Genomic DNA, 14,224 nt, shown 5'->3' on the forward strand with positions numbered 1-14,224 from the left:
ATGGATAGGATATTGCATGCGTCCAGGAAGTAGGATAAGGTGTTATGTGGCTTATCACACTCATGCAGCGAGAGCTAGTGAGCGAGTTATAGAGGTTTAGGCAGGCATAGGCTTCCCGATAATATCGTAGATACACCGCATACGTCCTAGAGTTAGGCTCAAGTGTGTGTAGCATGATTACATGGCTTACGTTGACTAAGGTTGCCCTTGCAGTCACTCTTAAGGGTTGATTTGAAATCATCGCCACATTTTATCTATTTTTCCATTCATTTATTTCATGTTAAGAGTTTTCGTTTCTCTACCTCTCATTCATATTGTCATTGCATTGTCTGTTAGCTAGGAGTAGGAGTAGTGTTAACTTAGAAACCCCTCCATCATTCTTTTATTTAACTGCCGCATGCATATTACCGCATTCAGTCAGCTACAAGTCCTTTTGTTCGACCTCGGATTACCCAAGAAACTTGCATTCGCATTGTACTTGGCGTGAGCGCAAGAAAACTTGTGACAAGACGCACGGTCATCGCATACATTTGTTAACGCATAATCATTCCAATGCATGACCATCGACGCATGACTATCAATGCATACCTTAAGAACATGCATTGCATATCGCGTCCAAGGGATTTTAGTTGTCGAGTATTTGACGTCTAATTTCTCGTCACCAAGTCCCGACAACGATGCCAAAAAGTTGTAAAGAAAAATTTAAAATGCTTAAGCTTATGCTTATGCGCTGATTCAATGATAATATGCGATACTACGTTCTAAATGTATGCGATTATGCTTAAATGCTTCGTAGTATGCGTTTGTGTAGTGCGTGTTACATGTTTTCTTGCGTTGGAAACAAGTATAATTCCAACGCAAGTTTCTCAGAGTGATCTGAGGTCGAACACGGGGATTGTTATGATTAATGAGATATTATTGTAGTATATGCGATCAGTTAAACATAAAGAATAATGAATTGGAGTTGCAAAAATGTAAAATGCAGTAAAGAGTAAATTGCGGTAAAGAATAAAATGCGATGGTAAATAAAGTGTGGTAAAAGTAAATTGCGATCATATAATAAATGAATAAACTATTAATATACAGGTTAAGAACTGGTTGTGAAGATGTGCAAAAATGTCTGGTGAATGTGGTGGCAAGTCTTGTGAAATGTATCAGAAAGAGAATGGATTGAGGAAAGACATCGCAAGTTCGTCAATGTTGTTGAGGATGCAACTAAGGTTCCGCCTTTCCTTGGCTTACACCTTTCAATGATCGGTCGCGTTCCCATATGTCTATGGTGAAATAGGGATGAACGTGATGAATGCAAGGTCTGTCTCTTATACACATCTAGATGTGTATAAGAGACAGGATGAACACAGTAGATAAATAGAAAAAAATAAGAAAAAATACGAAAAGAGTGTCAATGTCTTGACATAGATCCCGATCGGAGACGATGTGCTTGCCGGCATGTGGAAGAAATGGAGTGGAAAGCTTCCCTCTCAGGCTTGCTTTCTAGGTAGAAGTGACCTCTTGCACAGAGCTTCTTCTTCGAGAATGGAAATAATTGCTTGCTCAGAGACTTACCTCTCGGTCTTGTCTCGTCTTTCTCCTGAATTTTCTCTGGATTGTCTCTTCAGACCAGCCTTCTTTCATTGAATTTGAGGAAGCTATTTATAGACCTTGGCTTTTTCTGTATTAGTGGTCCCGCTTTAAAAATCTGATAATTCCTGCCATGGTTTGGTGGAAACGTTCGCTCTGCTTCACGATTGATTTGTTAGAATAGTACAACAGAAAAGCTGTACACTATCAAAAGTCCTTGCGAATGCGTTGCTCTTTACATCTTTGATCGATCACCGCATGCGGTGTAATTGTTTTGATCTTCTATCGATTGCCGTATGCGATGGAAATGTGTTGATCGTTTGAGTCCATGATCGATCGTCACATGCACTGTAATTGCATTTTTCTTTCTTTATTCTTGAATGATTGCCCCATGCAATGTGGCGTTGTTCATTTTTGTCCTCGAGCGATTATCGCATCCGGTGACTTGTTTCCTGCAAAACAAAGACTTGGACGTTCCATTTTGCCATCGCAATGGGGTTAGCAGGTGTGCTCACGACACTTTACAATTTTCGTATTTCTAAGCCAATTTCTATATTGTCGATGCAACTTTTCCTTCTTTTTGCCGCATAATCTAAATAAAAACAGTATAAGTAACTTGTATTTCTACAAGTTATCACACCCCCAAATTTAGATATATGTTTTTCCTCAAGCATATCTTCGACTAAGACAATTCAGCTCAAGTCCTAGCCTAACTTTGTGTCGATCGACTACTCCGAATGCTCCACCTCTACATAATTTCTCAACCTACAAGTTCCTTCTATCCTTTGACAATTCTTCAACATACTCTACTTTATTATTATCTAAGACAAACATCTGCCCAAAGTTCCCTTCTAGTTTTGAGAAGAATGTTTTACCTCTTATTGCGAAAACAACAAAGTGCGTCTCTTATGCGGTGGCCTAGTTTGCGTCATCCAATAGAGAACGTTGATCATGGTTACACCCTTCGTTTTGGGTTGCTCCCACGGGTGTCATACAAGCATCCAACTTCGGTTGTGTACCAAGCTCAACTTCAACACTTGATCCTCAGCCAAGTTTTACTTTTGGTGGTCAGTGGAGTTGTCTCTTTTATCCTTATTTTCTTTTTTTTTTTTCTTTTTGCATTGTGTCGATCCTGGTAACCTACCTTGTTTTGGCTTCCACGGGTGTCATGCGAACATCCAACTACGAGCAGGTTCCTTTCATGACTTAACTCTTATTAGGTTGGGATTTTCCCTTGCGCTGACAACGGAGTTTTATTTTATTTTTTTTTTTTAATGATGATGAACGCATTTGCCTGATATGACTGCATCACTTGATCACATCTGCTCAGACCTTCCCCAACCCAAATTTAGAGATGCGCAAAAGTTCTCATTGTGTTGTTTTGGCCATAAAAGACAAAACACTTAGTCAAAATTTTGAAAAGAAGGTTTAAGCAGAGTCTTGAAATAAAGAAGGTAAAGTAAGCTATTGCGATGAATTGTCTAAGTGTCAGGCAGAAAATGCATGATAAAGAATTTTGCTAGGGTATGCTATACTCATCATGGCAGCGCAATAAACAACTCAAAAGAAAAGAAAAGAAAAGAATTATCGCAATAAATTGACAAAGGATGATAAAAGTAAGGGGCCAATGCATAAGGAAAGAATGATTACTCAGTTGTATAAATTTGTCTAAGTACACAAAGAATTATAAATATCGCAACACAAAATTGTAAGTATGTACAAAAGAATACAAGGTATAGCTTTCTATAAAATATTAAAGGGCCACAAAGAAAAAATGCAAAATTGTGGAGAAGGTGGTACACCCCAAATTTAGAGTTGTAGCGGGGGCTCTTGATGAGGATGATGTTGCGGAGGAGCTCTTTGAGGTGCTTCTTGAAATTGCAGAGGTTGTTGTAGATGTGGAGCACCACTGGGACCATATAGATATGTCTTAAAAGAAATTGAAGTACTCATGGTTGCGCTCGGCCATCTGTCTTTGGTTTAAGCGAATGGTAAAGATGTTGCATTGAATATTGACCATCGCATGTCGCAACATTGTGTTGTTGTCTCGCAACTCTACATTGCTCTCCTGCAACTCCATTAATGCATGGTGGAAGAAGGTAAGCTATTGAGATAAGAACACCTGCATATCGGCTAAGGCAGCAACAAAGGATGCAGTGGTGGGTTGCGTCGTCGATGTTTCATCAGCATCGATTTGAGGTTGAGCGGAAAGGCCTGCTCCCAAATCATGTGGGTCATCAACATGCAGCGATAGGGGTAAAAGACGTTGCTGGAATGCGGGGTTGGAATTAGGAGCAAGGAGGAGGTTTGTGAATTGTTCGGGAAGAGGGGAAAGGGGCTCATTTTACAGGCTTGGTGGGCGAATGATTAAAGGCAAAGGATCCAAAGGTAGACTGATTTGCTTCTGCGGTGAACTGCCTTGGATGATTTCCTTTCCTTTATCATTACGGCGCTGCTTCTTTGGCTTTGGTGGTTGCGGCGCATTTAGATCAATGAGGGGCCTTTTTGTTGGAAGCTCGGGGCAATATGGGTGAATCCTTGAAAAGCATTCTCAGGATCTTTGTGTGGATGACGTCGTGAACTTCAGGCATGGGCTTTTTGTCAATGCCTACGCCCAAAGAGAGGCACAGACTCGAAATTGTCCACAGAAAGAAGTATTGACCTCTCACACGGCCAACAAAACCTCGAATCTACTTCGCAATGAGTTGGCCTACATCGATCAGAATGTCGCGCGCTATGCAGTATGCGGCCATAACTCTCCCTTGAAATTGTTTTGTCATGCGTTGTTGGGATGAGTCGTCGTTTCACCAAATAGACCCAAAGTCGCGCCTCTGGGAGTAGCCTATTGGAGGCGAGGGTTCTTATGCCTGTTAATGACACCGACCACTTAGAGCCCAGTTGCGTTAATACCTTCAGTGCATCCTCCATATGCTCTTCTTCAGGATCATCAATTAGCTTGTTACCCGGTGCTTCCGGGAGGTTCTTCAACTTATAAAGCTCATTGATGTCCTTTTCACTGAATGGCACTACGCTCCCTTTGATGATCATCGTATCTTTGGTGTCATAGAGCTGGCCGTGATAGAAGGCCCTTACTACTGCAGGAATAATGATGGATGGACATTGGCAGAAATTTTCCCACCCATGCTCCACCACAACACCGGTGATAAGATCTGGTAGTGGCGCCGACGCAGGGAAGAAGCCTATTTCCATCCACAGATCATCATTTTATTTCTTGGTTGTTGGGTGCCTCCTGGTCGACGCAAGCTCGTTGCTCTCCATTTTCACTTTGCCCTTTTCTTGAATAGATGCAAGGCGGGATTTTTGTTTTTGTTTGTGTTCCCTCACCTTGCATTGCTCTTCTTTTTCATTTTCCTATTCTTCCACTTCTTTTCTCTTCCTCTCTCTGATGCACTGCACATTTGCTTTGCGGCGTCTTTCTTTCTCCTCCTTCTTCTTCTTTTCTGCTTCTTCTTCTTCCCTCACCTTGATGGAGAATTAACTTTCCAAGATTGGAAATCTCAAATTACCATTACTAAAATTAGGAAAACACTTTTTCTTTTATCTCACGGTTACCATGAAACTACCAATAACCTCTCACTCAATTGGTTATTAGAGAAAAAGAGATAATTATCCAATAATTAATATTATTATAAATATAAATGATAACTAACTTATCATACTATATTTATAACCTATAATTTTAATATTTCATCTCATGAAACATACAAACCATAGCTCTTTTTCTATTTCATGGTCCTTAATGTAAATCTCATTTACACTAATCCTCCACTAGATGTATCTCATACACCATACCGATCATATCATATATAATCGAGATACCTCTTGTCAATTTGAACATTTCAAATCAACACCAAGAATTGATCCTCAACTTGAATCCATTGAGCTACCAAGGAGACCTTATGGACCTATAGCTCGAAGCTCCAATGGTACGTGAATAACTGACTAAACTCTTTAGTCATAGGATCCACCATCCGTTAACTGCCAGGCACTACACTAAAGACCGACAGCTGAACTCTCCTTACTACGGATATATTATGTGTCCATCTTAACCAATCAATAGTGCGACAACCTTTCACAGATCGCTCATAAGTACAGCTCGACCATTAACCGTTATGCCCCTGTAGTTACATCTAACTCCTTAAGTACCACCGATTTCTCTAATGAACATAAGTCATAGTCCTACTATGACTGAGTTCTCTCTTCCAAAGAGAAGTTGTGGCCACTATGTTCAAGCCCTGGAATCAGCACTTAAGGGAGCAGTCTATCTACTTACCCCTTCTTCGGGGAAGGAGTGAATTCCATCTTGTTTAACTGAGTTCCTAGCTCCCAAATCAGACAAGTCCCCAAAAAGGTAAGCATGTTATGTTGGCAATCTGGTCACTCCCACCCATACTAATCAAAAGACCGCCCTCAAAGGCAGGAGTTCCCAAAATATTTAGGATTGAGGTCATGTCACCTATGGTCTTTTAGGTGAGATGTAAATCTCCAGTATCAATGATGTTATATACAGAGACGAATCATCTTGTGGTTCGGTCTTATACAAACTCTTTGTATAGGACACCCCCACTCACATGTCTCTACATGAATTGTCAAGATCTACCATCTGTAGTAGTTTACAATACTTGCAAACCTCTACAAAGTGGGTCGTATCCGTAGTGTCACCAGGATCAGGTATCCCACCTTAATCCTTACACTACAGACCTATTTAGGTTATCAATTAAGGCATGATCTACTTGTATATCTCATATACATGCTTAAGTTTACCTACAATAACCATGGAGCTTTGTTTATTAGATATGAGTAAATGCCAGAATGAAATAACGCTTATTTTATTCATAAACAATGTATATAATTACAAACAACGAGACTCCAGGAGAATTAGGACACCAATCCCAACAGAAACAACCTAGCTCTGATGTCAATTGAAGAAAAACCATGGAAGGTTTCGCAGTAGAAGCGGAGATCGTTCCCATTTTGTTTTTCCAGAATTTCAGATTACAGAATGAAGACAGAGAGATTATGCATTAAGAAATTAAAATTACAGCATGCTTTTTACAAAGAGAATTATGAAAGAAGAATTACTTACTCTTGAAGCCAAAAAAAATCTTCACTTAATTCCCTCAATTCGAATCACAATCCTCTTCAAACCAAGATACCACCACTTGAAAATCCTTTGTATTCTCTTGGGATTGGGAATAATGCATGAATGGTGGACTCTGCACTTTTTGGAAGAGGGAAAAGAGGATGAGAGGGAAGATCTTTCTCTTTTTCTTAGAAAGATCTCTTCTCTGTCAAAGATAGGAGAAAGAAGACGAATGAATTGTTCTCTCACAACAACCCCCACGCTATACACCTATCTTGAGAGAAAGTAAGAGGAGGGAATTGTAACTCCCTCCCTTTTATTAAATTAAAATTAAATTTATATTATATATAATATATATATATAATAACTACTTATTATATATATATATACTATATATACTATATGTTATTCAAATATAACACATAACTATAGTTTTATTTTCTTTTAACTATTTATGGTATTTGACATAAATCATATTTATATTAAATTTAATTATATGAATCTCATTCATATAATTAGTATTTGAATCATATTCAAATTCCTCTCAAAATACTTTATATTATAATGTATCTAATACATTGTATTAATTATATCACATATAATTAATTTAAATAATTATATCATATATAATATATTTTCCTCAATTAATTTGAACAATTCAAATTAATCTAAAATTAATTATCAATTAAATTCATATTGAGCTATAGAGGGGATCTTATGGACCTGTAGATTGAAGCTCCAATGGTATTTGGATAATTAATTAAACTTTTTAATTAAATTACCCAACTTCTATTAACTGCCAGTCATTCCACTAAAGACCAACACCTGCACTCTTTGCACTATAGATATATTTCTATGTTCATTGGATATAATCAGTCAACGGTGCAATGACCCTTCACAAATTGCTCATAAGTACAACTGGGCCAAAATTACCATTTTGCCCATGTAGTTACATCTAACTCCTTAAATACCACTGATTCCTCTAATGAACAATAAGTCATAGTTCAACTATGACCAAGTCTCTCTCGGGCCAAGAGAGGGTGTGACCACATTGTTCAAGCCCCAGAATTAGCCCTTAAGAAAGTATCTACTTACCTTGACATCAGAGAAGGAGTGAGTTCCGTCTTGTGTAGCTGTGTTTCCAGCTCCTCAATCAGACAAATCCCTAAAATGGTAAGCATATATAGTTGGTAATCTGGTCACTCTCACCCATACAAATCAAAGGACCGCCTTTATAAGCAGGAGTTCACAACTCACTCAGAATTCAGATCATGTCACTTATGATCATCCTGGTAAAATGTAAGTCTCTATTATTAACAATGTTATTCAATGAGATTAACCATTTCATGGTCCAGTCTTATACAAACTCTTTATATAGGATACCCCTTCTCACATGTCTCCACATGAATTATCAAGATCAGATCATTTGTTGTTTACAATGCTTGTAATATCTACAAAGCGAGTCGTACCCGTAGTGTCACCAAGATAAGGTACCCAGCCTTGTCTGTCTACTACATACCATTTAGATTATTATTTAAATAAGGTTATTTAAATAAGATTAACCTGTATGTCTTTACATACTTATTTAAATTACATAAAATAACCTAGTATCTTAGTTTATTAAATTGAGTGTATGTTCATAAAATAACAATTATTTTATTAATAACAATTTGTTTATACAGTGTTTACAAACTATGATAACACAAAAGAGATTTAAGACACCAATCCCAATACAGTCACCCAATCCAATAGTTGTGAGGAGGGATGAAGCACTTGGATCACTACGTTAGGTACTTCAAGAATGATTTTGCGGGGGACACACATTGGAACCGTAGAGACAATGTTATAGACAATTAAGTCTACATTAATTGAGTATCGAGTATGACATGGCTATGATCGAATATGCATGTATTGATTGCAGTCGTATAGAGTGACCATGCATCTAGGTATTGAGTGATCGTGCATCGAGGATCATGTGACGAATTATCGAGATTAAGTTGGCAGGCGCGCAGGATGCATCTCAAAGGTGAAACGGTAAAATCACACGTAGATAATGTCAGCAAAAGGCCACCTTCCATTACTTTTCTACATAGAGCTATTTTTCATTTAGACCTCCCAAATGAGATCATCCATACAAAAAAAAAAAAAAAAAAAAAAAAAAAAAAAAAAAACCTTTCTTATATGGTTATGATATTATCATCCTCGTTGGAAATGGCATTGGTGTGGAACCCGCACTTGATTCGCATGACACTTGGCAGAGTTCGGTAAATACCATTATAAGAAGTAGTGCAAGTAGAAAAAAATAAAAATAAAAATCTGCTAAAGGAAGACCAAACAATGAACAATTAACGGTTGAAGTTGGCTTTTAGGTTTATGGAACAACTGGAAAACCCTAATCCATGGAGTGAAAAGATGTTCGCATCCCCAGTACTTTCGCCAGCCATGGCAGACATACCTCTGGACCTTGTCGTCGATATAATCTGGCGATTACCGGCTAAGGCTCTTTTACGCTTCAGGCAAGTCTCAAAGATATGGAAACGCCTCATCGATTGCTCTAATTTCGTCAATCTTCATATGAAGAAATCAATCGACTCTCAAGTTCATTGCCATCTCATTATCCGAAAGAATTCTGATCTCTTCTCCGTTGATCTCGATCTGTTTGACCCCGCCGTTGAGCTTATTCACCCTCTGATGTGTTACGGTAGTCGAATTAATATTTGGGGATCTTGTAATGGCATATTGTGTATCTGTAACGTTGCTGAAGATATCGCTCTCTGGAATCCATCCACGAGGAAGTACCGTATATTGCCGTCTCTGCCCTCGGAGCGTCTCCGTGATGGCGTTCTTCGCTTCGCCATTGAGTCTTACGGGTTCGGGTTTGATTCTGTTCACGATGACTTTAAACTCTTGAAAATTTCGCAGTTTATTGGATTAGAAGACCCTCTGGATTTTGATTCACATGTTAAGGTTTTTAGTATGAGAAAGTTTTGTTGGATGCCGATTGAAAGTATGACTTACATTCTGCGGTATAACACGAAAATGGGGGTTTTTGTCAATAGTGCTTTACATTGGGTTGTGTCTCGGAATTTGGGGATGGGGTCAGCTGACTTAGTGGTGGCTTTTGATCTTGGAACTGATAAATTTCAAGAGATTCCATTGCCAGAGCTTACTGATAGCCAATGTGAAATTCATGTGGATGTTTTAGGTGGGTGTCTCTGTTTGCTTGCAAATTTTGATCGAATTCGCTTTGAGGTTTGGGTGATGAAGGAGTATGGAGTTAAGGAATCGTGGATGAAATTACTGACTGTTTCTCAAGTTGATTTTGTTGGTTCCATTAAGTCTGTGAAACCATTGTCTTATTCTAAGACTGGCTGTAAAGTTCTTCTACTTCATAATCGTAGAAAGCTCATTTGGTATGATCTTCATACTCAAAAAGTGCATGATGCTGTGATTGATGGGCTGCCTCATAGCTTTGATGCTGAAACATTAGTGGAAAGCCTTATTTCAGTTGATACTTACAGGGAAAATACTGTAAAGAAGATCCTCGAAGAGAAGAGGTTATCATTATATACTTTGTTTGAAAGCATTTCTGCCTTTACATTTTACAGATCAATACTTCAATCTGCCTCTTGATTTTCTTTATCGTTATACAAATGTTTCTCTGTGCATGTTCTGGCTAGTTACTTTTGATAAACTTTATGGAGAAATGATGTGGAGCATGATTTCGATTTGTTTCTTTCAGGGATGATTTCTTGTCAGAAGGGTTCAAATTGGTGTTATAGACAAAAAGAGAAGAGCAACTGCGGGAGTGGAAATGGGTATTTCTTTTTCTTTTTCTTTTTCCTAAAAATTTGAAATAGAGTTTACACTTTGCTTAGCCTCACAAAATTTTACTCTTGAAAACAAAGAGCTAAAAAGGAATTTCTTATCTAACCAAAAGGGGCCTTAGTTTTTATCACAAAATTGAATTTTATGGATTCCTTCATGGTTAAAACTGAGAGTTGATGATGGGGTGCTATATTCTATTACACATACGATCATCATTTTGAAGGTAGAAAGATATAAATATGGTGGATGGCAACATCTCGATGCATAAGGCGTCAAAACAGATTCTCACCGCACCACTCTGAGTTTTTAGGTTGAATGAAAGATCTTTACATACTCTTATCACATCCTCTACAGGTGGTTATACTGTATTAAGTAGCTGACTTGTGTAGTTTGTGGAATTGATAGTTTTGTTGTGATTTGGGCTCTTGTGATATATATTGTTAATGGTGACTATTTCCGGTTTGTAAATAAATAAAATGTATCAAGACAAGATTTTCAAAGAAATTTAATTCATTGAATCAAACTTTATGTGTATTAGTTTGTGTTAGTATAGTGGTTCACTCTTTCTATTCTCTATCTTTGAGTCAAGGAAGTTGTTAGTCCTCCAAAAGTTTTAGTCCTTTAGTCCTCTCTCCCTCCTGTAACTTCAAAGGTCTTCCAATCTTCTTTTTCTCCTTATATGAAGGGACCTCTATAGAGTTTTCTAAAATTCTTTCATGGGCTTGGGTCGGGTTACTTTTCGACTCATATTTTGGAAATTGTCCTAGATAGCTAAAATGCAGATACACTTTGAAAGACTACTAAGTGCATTTCTTTGAGGCTCCACATTCCAGTCTTTTTGCTTAGATACTCTCAATGCAGATCTCCTATTTAGTTGGCCATAAATTGGTTGCACTTTCTACATTTAAGGATGCTGTACCCATAGTTTCAGTTGGGTTTATTATTATTATTATAATTATTACTACTACTACTATTAATATCTCATTAGCTCTCAGTTTTTCAAACTGAGTTTTACTGGTAACTTTTTCTGCACTTCCTACATTTAAGGATGCTGTACCCATAGTTTCAGTTGGGTTTATTATTATTATTATAATTATTACTACTACTACTATTAATATCTCATTAGCTCTCAGTTTTTCAAACTGAGTTTTACTGGTAACTTTTTCTGCACGTTTAGGGAGATTTTTTATTATCATTGGCTACTGTGAGACAGTGAGTTGAGATAACAAAAATACAATGTCTTTGCAAGTAACAAAACCGATCCATTGCGATAGATGCCAAATAGTAGTAAAGGTTATAGATTTGTTGATTTTGATACTATATGTTCTTATTTTCTCTTGAGGAAAACTTGAAATTTCATAGGGTGTAAAGATTTTTGAATGCCAAATGGTGGAGTAGATTTTTTATGAATACTAAACTATTTGTAGGAAGCATGGTTTTTTGTAGGTGTGTTTGGGGATTAAATGTTGTTAATTTTTAATTTTGATTGGTGAAAAATCAACTTTAACTATTTCCTCTTCTATTTTTTTTAATTTTATTAAAAAAAAATCTATTAACATCTTGAACTAAAAAAGTTAACGAATTTAGAGTTAGTGTTCACATCTACCACTACATTGCAAAATATGAGCTTTATTTTTTTTTAATGGGATTCGAAGAATTTTCTTTTCCAGACTTTGTGGCAAGATGAAAATATTCGAGATGTTGATTGGCAACAAGGCTCTGAGAATTTAACATCAACACCTGCAAGATCACCCGTTGAAGCTACTTTCAAATCAAGAGTAGGAGTTGGTTGACTATGCTGACAATGATTGGGCAGATTTGCTCGCAAAGTACTTCAAGTTATGTGTTCTGTTTGGGTTCTAATATATTCCATCTTGGAGTTCAAGAAAGCAACAAACTGTAACTTTATCTTCAGTCGAAGGCCCGAAGTAGAATGTACAACTGTAATTGAAGCTGCTTGTGAAGCGGTTTGGTTAAGGAAAATCCTCAGAGATGCCAACAATAAACTTCTGTGATAATATGCCAACCAGTACAATCACCAAAGATCTTGTCTTTCATGCTCGGTCAAAGCATATTGAGTTATATCATCATTATATTAGAGATTTGGTAGACAGAAGAAATCTACATGAAGTTCATCAACACCAATGATCAACCAATTGACGTCCAAGAAGTTCTAAGAAGTTTTTGAAAATTACAGATTGAGGGCTGTGTTAAATGTATTTTGCAACCTTCAATTAATCCTTTGAGATTTCAATACAGACTTTTTGAAATATGTAAAGATAGGGATGCTAAAAAAAACCCGATAAATCCAATCTAATCCAAACGAATTGGATTATTGACTCATTTACGTTGGATTTGGTTCAAATAAATGAAATTTTATGAATTGAGTTGGTTCATGAGTTACTTTAAATTTTATGAGTTTTAGGCATGTAATAAGAGTTCTATTGATTTGAAAGTAACAATCACAAAATTTAAAAGTTGGTCATTTATTCAAATGAAATTCTTCTTTTGGCCATTTTATACAAATGTCGACATCTGGAATGGCTGGACATACCAAAATAAGATAGTGTTTTCAAAAAATGACCAAGGAAGTTTTTTTAGTTATAATAGGCAATCGACAAATTCTAATGCTATTTTAAAATTTAATAATGGATAAAAGTACCCCACTACCAAATTCCTAAGATTATGGTGTATTTCAAAGAAAATTCTAACTACCTAAAACAGAACAAGGGAAAATTAATTGAACTTTCATTTAGAGAAATAACGAACTACATGTAATTAAATTTATAATATACTCTATTGATTTCTTTTGAGATTTTCATTGGAAACTAAGTGCCTCTTTCCAAGCAATAAATTTCGTGATTTAATTTGAAAATTTTGAAATCTTTATCTCCACGATATTCTATCTTCAAAAAACTAGTTTGAATTTTTCTAAATCATTTCCAAAACCGACTTTTTATATCTATACCATACTTTCTCTTAATCTTAACTAAATCATTTGTTTTTTAAATTATTTTTATGATTAACTTATTTTGAATTTTCAAATCTTATATTATATTAATTTTTCTAACTAACTTTTTATATTTATATTAGATTTTCTGTTAATCCTAACTAAATCATACTTTTTTAAAGTTGTTTTTATGAATATCTTTTATTAAATTTTATTTAAATGTGAAATATTAGAATACATCTTATTTTTATTAGTTAGTCTTATTTTAAAATTTTGAATCAAATTTTGTTTTTAAGGATTCCGTGGAGAAGAATAGCAAAATACAAATTTCATCAAATTTATAACAAATACACTCTACATTTTTAGTTATGTAACAAATTATCACCTTTGCAGATTTTTAACATGAATCTTGATTTTCTCCTAGATTATCTCTACACTTCTTGAATTTTAAAAATCGAAAGTAATCTTTTTCATTTTTCAAATATCATATTTTATCTTATCTTCACTTTCAAAATTTATTTTATTTAATCTTTGAATTTACATTTTTTTTACTGATTTTATTTTTTCTTGACTTAATGGATCAAATCCACCGGTACATAGATGAAATACTCAACTTAATTGACCATCAATCAAGAGTTCAAGTTGCAAAGTCTCTTCTTTCCAAAGGCCAAGAATATGGACGATGTTGGTATTAACCAGTTTGCCTTGAGAGTCTTAAACCTACATTAACATATTTGATCAAGAAAGGAGTACCATCGTCG

The 14,224-nt window shown here is 36.1% G+C and overlaps 1 protein-coding gene across 2 annotated transcripts; it reads left to right on the plus strand.

Moving 5' to 3' along the window:
• Positions 1-8,983: 8,983 nt before the first annotated feature.
• LOC120082968 (F-box protein CPR1) lies at positions 8,984-12,903 on the plus strand. Of its 2 annotated transcripts, XM_039038421.1 has the most exons (3): positions 8,984-10,242; positions 10,428-10,503; positions 12,184-12,896. In XM_039038421.1, the coding sequence occupies exons 1-2, from the start codon at positions 9,059-9,061 to the stop codon at positions 10,465-10,467; spliced, it is 1,224 nt and encodes a 407-aa protein (XP_038894349.1). In that variant the 5' UTR covers positions 8,984-9,058; the 3' UTR covers positions 10,468-10,503; positions 12,184-12,896. The 2 variants fall into 2 exon arrangements, with proteins under 2 accessions (XP_038894349.1, XP_038894348.1); XM_039038420.1 differs by having other exon boundaries at positions 10,428-12,903.
• Positions 12,904-14,224: the final 1,321 nt, after the last annotated feature.

The sequence above is a fragment of the Benincasa hispida genome, chromosome 8 (genome assembly GCF_009727055.1).
Source record: "Benincasa hispida cultivar B227 chromosome 8, ASM972705v1, whole genome shotgun sequence".
In the NCBI taxonomy this organism is placed as follows: domain Eukaryota; kingdom Viridiplantae; phylum Streptophyta; class Magnoliopsida; order Cucurbitales; family Cucurbitaceae; genus Benincasa; species Benincasa hispida.

Coding starts and splice junctions, on each gene's coding strand:
- LOC120082968 (XM_039038420.1), top strand. CDS start 9,059: ATGGAACAACTGGAAAACCCTAATCCATGGAGTGAAAAGATGTTCGCA. Junction 10,243..10,427: donor AAGATCCTCGAAGAGAAGAG/GTTATCATTATA, acceptor TGTTTCTTTCAG/GGATGATTTCTTGTCAGAAG.